We start from the raw sequence: 8,192 nt of genomic DNA, 5'->3' as shown, positions 1-8,192 counted from the left end.
ATAATAAAATAGTATATTGATTATTATTTTGTGTTGATAACTAAATTAGCAATTTTATTTATTTTTTAATTAATAGAATCCAACTTTATTATCCTCGATCTACTTAAAAATAATATACTAAAATAATGTATTATCTTTAAATTATGTTACAATATTATTAATTAAGTTAGCATTTTTAGTTTTTAAATTATGTTGTGCACCTCCTTCACCAGCTTTTCTAGTTGATCAATTTTCTTGAATTTTTCCCCCAACTCCTGGGACCACTCCTCATAAGCGCCTAGACTATTTGCATCTTTGACCTATTTTGTTGGGTATGATATCTTCGCAGCGTCTTCATATGATCCTTTCTCTGGCGCGGGATCATAGTAAACATGTCCTCTACACTACTTTTGAAAGCCAAAAATTCACTTAAAGGCACACTTGGTAATGAATTTATCTTCTGGAGTAGAATGAATTGACCGAGGTTATTGGTCTCCCACAGCAAGTTATGATTTGGAGTTATGTGATATGACCGTGGTCAAAAATGGAAAACCTCCTACTTTCCCATAGACGATACCAACTTTTGCTGTCAAAAATTGAATGGTTCACGTGGATTTATCCTCAACTGTAACCACCTGCATGAATCCAAACAAGAATAACTTAACGGAGTCAGGGTAAACTCCAAAGGATGACTCAAATGTTTAAGTTAGGAATTGAGGGAGATTTAGATTGCGACATTGATTTTTCATTCTCATTAATCTGCCTCTCCAATCTCCATAATTTATAAAATAATAAAATAATAATAAAAAGTAAAAATTATTCCAAATGTTTGGTTCATATCATGGTTTAGCAAAAATGGTAAAATAAAAGTTCCAAGCTACTTCAAAAAAATACTATTTATGTAATTAACTTGAAAACCATTCTAACTACTTGTTTGAATAAAAAAAGTAATTATTAATTAAACAGCTATCCATTAATTAATTTCCGTGTCGTCACTGATGAGCTATTGTTGTCGGTGGGCCCCACAGGCATCGCCCCAATCTTTATTGTGTGTGATAAGAGTTGCATATATGCGATGGTCCCAGCTCCCATCGTCGTCACATCTGACGATATCACGGATAATATTAAAGTCAACTGTTATCATACGGGTGCACCAACTCCTGCGATGCACCGACTCCAACTTGTGCATGCATATATGCGGGCGGCCATCCCCGAACCATGTTCTCGGTTTTCCTTTCAGTGGCCACCTTGAAGAAGAGGCCGGACATCGAATCTCTCGCCGGCGTTGATTTGCTTCGTCGGGGAACGGAATACGAAGTATGGGCCGTAACGCTTCGATCAAGGAAAATAGGAATGGGTTGTCGTCGATTCGGTCCATTTTCATGCACGCCGACGACGTCGATTTGCTGCTGATGGCTCTTGGTTTCCTCGGGGCCGTCGGAGACGGTTTCTCCATGCCAGTGGTGTTGGCCATCACCGGCAAAATAATGAACAATTTCGGCGGCGGCGGGGCCTCCATCGCCGACACCTTCGAACATAAAATCAACAAGGTTCTCTCTCTCTCTCTCTCTCTCTCTCTCTCTCTCTCTCTCTCTCTCTCTCTCGCTCGCTCAGATAAAGTTGATGCGTGACTGAGTTTGTTAATGTGGGGAAACAGAATTCAGCGACTCTACTGTACGTAGCTCTTGGGACGTGGTTTGTCTGTTTCCTTGGTGGGTCTCGCTTTGAACTTTTCTGATTTGATTCGTGTTTTTTCAGATATTGAAGGATTTTGATGTCTCTCTCACACACCCCATGTTTGTGTATTTCAATTCCAGAGGGATACTGCTGGGCAAAAACAGGGGAGAGACAAGCCATGAGAATGAGAACTAGATACCTGAAAGCAGTGTTAAGGCAAGATGTGGGCTACTTCGATTTGCATGTCTCAAGCACTTCCGATGTGATCACAATCGTCTCCAACGACAGCCTTGTAATCCAAGACTGTATCAGCGAGAAGGTTGATCTGTTTCAACTTTCAACATTGAACTCTGAATGCCATTTGATTTTTCTTTTTCTTTTTCTCTTTTGTTTTGAAAAATCTCATGCGTATAGACCAAATTACAAAGTCTAATTGATTAGTTTTACTGTTCGTGTAGGTTCCAAATTTCTTGATGAACGCGGCGACCTTCATCGGAGGCTACGTTGTTTCATTTCTGATGCTATGGAGATTGGCTATAGTGGGGTTCCCTTTCGTCGTGCTGTTGATAATCCCAGGCCTGATGTACGGCAGAACATTAATGGATTTATCCAGGAAGATCAGAGAAGAATACAATAAGGCCGGCTCGATTGCAGAGCAGGCGATCTTCTCCGTCAGAACCGTTTACTCTTTTGTCCGCGAGAGCAAAACCATAGCTGAGTTTTCAGAATCCCTTAAAGGCTCTGTAAACCTAGGGTTGAGGATGGGGTTGGCCAAAGGCCTCGCCATTGGAAGCAACGGTGTGACCTTCGCGATTTGGTCGTTCTTATGCTACTACGGCAGCAGATTGGTGATGTACCACGGCGCCCAAGGAGGAACCATCTTTGCAGTCGGCGCTGCCAATACCATCGGCGGACTGTAATTTTCTCCGTTCCCTTTACTTACTCTGTTTTTAATTTCTTTCATTCTTCAGTCTTAATTGCTGCCTCACTGAGATCATGGCCACTGGTGTGATGAATTAAAAATTTTCAACTACTAAATTTGACCAGAATATTCTACTAAAACAAAAATGATCATTGAAATCAAATCTTCCGTGTTTTTTTTTTATTTATGATGAACAGGGCTCTGGGTCAAGGTCTATCCAATCTGAAGTACTTCTCAGAGGCCACTTCCGCCGGAGACCGTATAATGGAGGTGATAAACAGAGTACCCGAGATCGATTCCGACGACACCCGCGGCGAGATTTTGCCGGTCGTTTCAGGGGAAGTGCAGTTCAAGAATGTCGACTTTGCGTACCCATCTAGACCGGAAACCATGATTTTCAATGGCTTCAGCTTAGAGATCCCGGCGGGGAAGACGGTCGCGCTGGTCGGCCCAAGCGGGTCGGGGAAATCGACGGCGATCGCGCTGTTGCAGAGGTTCTACGACGCACTTGCCGGGGAGATCTTGCTCGACGGCGTGAACATAGAGAAGGTTCAGTTAAAGTGGCTGAGGTCACAGATGGGGTTGGTGAGCCAAGAACCGGGGCTTTTCGCAACCACCATTAGAGAGAACATACTTTTCGGGAGAGAGGACGCCGGAACAGAGGAGGTAATTGCGGCGGCGAAAGCCTCCAACGCCCATAACTTCATCTGTCAGTTGCCACACGGTTATGAAACCCAGGTACTTTCTGTTTACGATGTAAAATTAATTCGGAGTTTTTATATTAGAGTTATAATTCAAAACTCACGTTTAATAATATTAAAATTAGGTTGGGGAGAGGGGCGTTCAAATGTCAGGAGGACAGAAGCAGAGAATTGCAATCGCTCGCGTGCTGATTAAAGGCCCCAAAATACTCTTGCTGGACGAGGCGACCAGCGCTTTGGACTCGGAATCGGAGCGAATCGTCCAGGAGGCCCTCGACTCCGCCGCCGTCGGCCGCACCACCATTGTCGTCGCCCACCGTCTCTCCACCATCCGCAACGCCCATCTCATCGCCGTCGTCCAGAACGGCCGAGTCGCCGAGATCGGCTCCCACGACGAGTTGACCCAGATCCCAGACGGCCACTACAACTCCCTTGTCCGCCTCCAACAAAACGAACCCCCACAAAATTCTCCCTCCAACGACGACGACATTACCCAAGCCGCCGCCGCCTCCGTCGTGAGAAGCACTAGTAGCCGCCGGCACTCGGCAGCGAGCTCCGAGAGCAGCTGCCGGATCTCGATGGCTAGCAGGTCCAGCTCCGCAAACTCTGTCGCAGCGGCGAGTCAAGGTTCGTACCCAGACGAAGGTCGCGCAGAGGAACCGCTGCCGGTGCCATCTTTCTGGAGACTGCTGTTGTTGAATCTGCCGGAGTGGAAGCTGGCGACGTTGGGGTGTTGGTGTGCGGTGCTGTTCGGGGCGGTGCACCCGATCTACGCATTCACGATGGGGTCGATGATATCGGTGTTTTTGTTGGTGGAACACGAGAAGATAAAGGAGCAGACGATGATTTACTCGTTTTGCTTTGTGGGGTTGGCCGTCTTCTCCCTCCTGGTGAACATAGGGCAGCATTACAGCTTCGGCGCCATGGGAGAGTACCTGACGAAGAGGGTCAGAGAGCGGATGCTCTCCAAAATGCTCACTTTCGAGGTCGGGTGGTTCGACCAGGATGAAAATTCCAGCGGCGCCATCTGCTCTCGACTTGCCAATGATGCCAACCTTGTAAGCATCATAATTAATTTTGCTTCAAGAACTAGAAACAACAACGATTGGGAAATCGATTATGTATAATCTTTAATTTCACATGTGACATTTTTGTGCAGGTAAGATCACTGGTGGGTGATCGAACGGCGCTCCTGGTCCAAACCGCGTCGGCGCTGATCATAGGATGCACGATGGGGCTGGTGATCGCGTGGAGACTGGCGCTGGTGATGATCGCAGTGCAGCCCCTCATCATCATCTGCTACTACGCCCGGCGAGTCCTCATGAAGAGCATGTCCCAGAAGGCCATCAAGGCTCAAGAAGAAAGCAGTAAGCTCGCCGCCGAAGCCGTCTCCAACCTCCGCATCGTCACCGCCTTCTCCTCCCAATCCCGAATCCTCAAAATGCTGGCCCAAGTCCAAGAAGGCCCACGCCGGGAGAGCGCCCGACAGTCCTGGTACACTGGGTTCGGGCTCGGGGCCTCCCAGAGCCTCATGTTCTGCACTTGGGCCCTGGACTTCTGGTACGGCGGCAAACTCATAGCCCACGGCCACATCACCTCCAAAGCCCTCCTCCAGACATTCATGATATTGATTAGAACGGGCCGGGCCATAGCGGAGGCCGGAAGCATGACTTCGGATCTTGCCAAGGGGTCCGACGCAGTCGGGACGGTTTTCGCAGTTCTTGACCGGGACACCCAAATCGAACCCGACGACCCGGAAGGTTACAAACCCGAGAAGATAACGGGGCAGGTGGAGATCCACGATGTGCACTTCGCATACCCGGCCAGGCCCGACGTGATCGTTTTCAGTGGGTTCTCGATCAAAATCGATGCCGGGAAATCAACAGCGTTGGTGGGTCAAAGCGGGTCGGGGAAGTCAACCATCATCGGTCTAATCGAGAGATTCTACGACCCGATCAGAGGGTCGATCAAGATTGACGGTCGAGATTTGAGATCGTACCATTTGAGGTCTCTAAGGAAACACATAGCGCTGGTGAGCCAAGAGCCGACGCTGTTCGCCGGGACCATACGGGAGAACATAGCGTACGGGGCATCCGAAAAGGTGGACGAGGCAGAGATCGTGGAGTCGGCGAGGGCGGCGAACGCTCACGATTTCATAGCCGGGCTAGAGAAGGGGTACGACACTAGGTGCGGGGACAGGGGGTTGCAGCTATCGGGGGGGCAAAAGCAGAGGATAGCGATAGCCCGGGCGATAGTGAAGAAGCCGACGGTGCTTTTGCTGGACGAGGCGACGAGCGCACTGGATGTGCGATCAGAGAAGGTGGTGCAGGAGGCGCTGGAGAGGGTGATGGTGGGGAGGACGAGCGTGGTGGTGGCGCACAGGTTGAGTACTATTCAGAATTGCGATACGATAGCGGTGTTGGAGAGGGGGGGAAAGGTGGTGGAGAAGGGGACGCACTCGTCGTTGCTGGCGAAGGGGCCTAAGGGGGCGTACTACAATTTGGTCAGCCTCCAAACTAAGCCTTTTCCTTTCCAAATCTAGACATGAACGAATGGAGGAGCGAATATAAGGTGGATATTATGCAGCAGTTGTCGGTTTTATTTTGACCAAGAATGCGTTAAATTGAATATGTTAGTTTTAATATTTTAAAAATATTAACTGCTACTTTAATGATTTGGTATTTATGATTATTGAAGTTATACTTAATTTTACTTTTATAAACTGTGATCTAACTTCATTTAAATTTACGATTTTTCTTCTTCCATAATTTATCTTATATTCTTTCATAAGATTTGTATTTTGTTTGGTAACTAAATGACACTACTACTATAGTTATGGTGTTTGTGCAGTCAGCTAACTAATCTTAAAGATGGTGTGCGCAGTAACTATATGTATTGAGAAAGGTTTTACGTAAGCGTAAAATCAATTTTAAGGATAAAAGTTCTTCCACGCCTTAGCTTTTGATAAGTATTTGTGTTTTTATTTGATAATAATTTTAATAATAAATATTTTTCAGTTTCAACGTCATGAGTTTTAGATTTTGGATTTGAATTTTAGTTGATTTTGATAAATTTCAATACAATTTTATAATATATCTTATCAAAATCCAAGACCTTTTCAAATATAGGATAAGTGCAGTTTATTTTTACATGTTGACATCCAATTGCTTCGATTTGAATTATTCGAAGGATGCCTTATATGTATAAAAAAGATGAACAATCAAACCTATTTCTTGATTCAATAGAAGTCCAAAGAGGTGAATAGGGTCCCAAATAACGAGAAATATGTAAAAAGCAAGTCCGATTACGTCTATTCCTATTCCTAAATGGAATGCAGTCCATATGTAAACATAGTATCTATTTAGATACGCTCGAATGACCCCTTCTCATAATGAGAATGTAGAGTCAATGACTATTCATAGCTATTACCTTGACACCAAAGAAGAGTTCGATCCAATGTTTTATTTCTGCCCTAGTTGATCCTGATTCGACATTAGAAGTATATTGATTTTTCCCCAATAACCGAATACTTTTATCTGTAAATACTACATAATTGATTCCATTCATAAATTTTCTGCCTTATGAGTTCAAGTCTCAATAAGAATGCTAGTTCTTACTATTCATATCTTATACCATACCAATTCGTTATGTATGGATAATGAGATTCCGTACTCTTATTTGCAATAGATGGTTGTATTTCCCAAGTAGATGTGTATAATCATTAAAAAATATTTTCTTAAAATCTCAATTTAACATCAAATAAGTTTTTTAAAAATTCACTAAAAGCTTATGTGTGCTAATATACTCTAGTATTAATTAATAAATTTAGGCGATTTCCAATTATATTATGAAAATTATCCTTAATTTAGTTATCTTTAATTACAATATTTACAAATCATGGCATATAAATTATTTAATCAATTTCTTATTTTAAAATTAAAACAATTTTTATAACCTCTCATAATCATCTTAACTCCTCACTATTTCTTAAAAAATAATAAATTTTAAAATATAATACATACACCTATAGTGTGTGTCCACAATTAATGTACTATTAGGAGTAGAAGAAGCAATTTCCAATTTGCATGCTTTTCTCTCAATATTTTAAATGATAAATTATCTTTGGAACAAAACAATAATTTTGGGAACAGTTAAACAATCACCTTAATCTATCACATGCATGTGGTACATGAAATAGCCATTGATTTATCAAAAGTGCCACAAAATTGAGGAGAGCTTATTACCGTTTTCTCTTCCTATTTCTGCAACTTGATAGGGAACCACACTGAAATCACGGTGAGGGCAAGACCTCTCTATGTTGCTCATATACTATAATAAGAAAATCCTACCCATCACGAGCTCCTTATGCAAACAAGTCCACACATTTAAAATCTCATGGACTTGTGTTTTAGACCCTTAATCATAATATGGTGATCACTTACCTTTAATTTATTAATCCACGCTCCAAAAATGTCTTTTATTCATTTAGTCTTAGTTTTGTAACATATGTTATATAAGTCCACTAAAATTCTAACAATCTACCACTTGGACTACATAGTTAAAGTTTTATAAAGAAAGTTAAAAAAAAATCTATAGACTGAAAATATACAATATGTGACCAAAATAAAATATCAAACATGAGCAAGCACTATGTGACGCCCCAATTTTCGTACAATTTTTTTTCTCAATAATAAATAAATAATCACTCGTCATCCACAACATCCACAAATCGGCTACGTCAACAATCCTACTGTCATTCATACGACCCGACCCGCATTGGGTACCCGGTAAAAAATTATTTAATTATACAACCTAATAGCGGAAGAGATCAGTCAGAATGCAATACCCAGAGTATCAATATACACACATACACAATACTATCTCATACCCAAAAGCAACACAACCCTAGGGAA

General features: G+C 42.9%; 1 protein-coding gene across 1 annotated transcript; it reads left to right on the top strand.

The window, feature by feature from the left end:
• The first annotated feature begins 1,151 nt into the window (after nt 1-1,151).
• Nucleotides 1,152-5,983, top strand: LOC131168675 (ABC transporter B family member 15-like). Its single transcript, XM_058128298.1, has 7 exons — nt 1,152-1,529; nt 1,637-1,691; nt 1,797-1,975; nt 2,115-2,572; nt 2,776-3,316; nt 3,405-4,337; nt 4,439-5,983. The coding sequence occupies exons 1-7, from the start codon at nt 1,299-1,301 to the stop codon at nt 5,819-5,821; spliced, it is 3,780 nt and encodes a 1,259-aa protein (XP_057984281.1). The 5' UTR covers nt 1,152-1,298; the 3' UTR covers nt 5,822-5,983.
• The last annotated feature ends 2,209 nt before the right edge of the window (nt 5,984-8,192 follow it).

Source organism: Malania oleifera, chromosome 11 (genome assembly GCF_029873635.1).
Source record: "Malania oleifera isolate guangnan ecotype guangnan chromosome 11, ASM2987363v1, whole genome shotgun sequence".
NCBI classification, from domain to species: domain Eukaryota; kingdom Viridiplantae; phylum Streptophyta; class Magnoliopsida; order Santalales; family Ximeniaceae; genus Malania; species Malania oleifera.
The sequence above is the reverse complement of the archived record's forward strand: the minus strand, read 5'-3'. Positions and strand labels throughout refer to the sequence as shown.

Bases quoted from the DNA above. Each gene is read 5' to 3' on its own strand.
- LOC131168675 (XM_058128298.1), top strand. From the start codon at position 1,299: ATGGGCCGTAACGCTTCGATCAAGGAAAATAGGAATGGGTTGTCGTCG. The intron at 1,976-2,114 runs GTTGATCTGTTT...CTGTTCGTGTAG, and splicing joins AAGACTGTATCAGCGAGAAG to GTTCCAAATTTCTTGATGAA. The intron at 3,317-3,404 runs GTACTTTCTGTT...TATTAAAATTAG, and splicing joins CACACGGTTATGAAACCCAG to GTTGGGGAGAGGGGCGTTCA.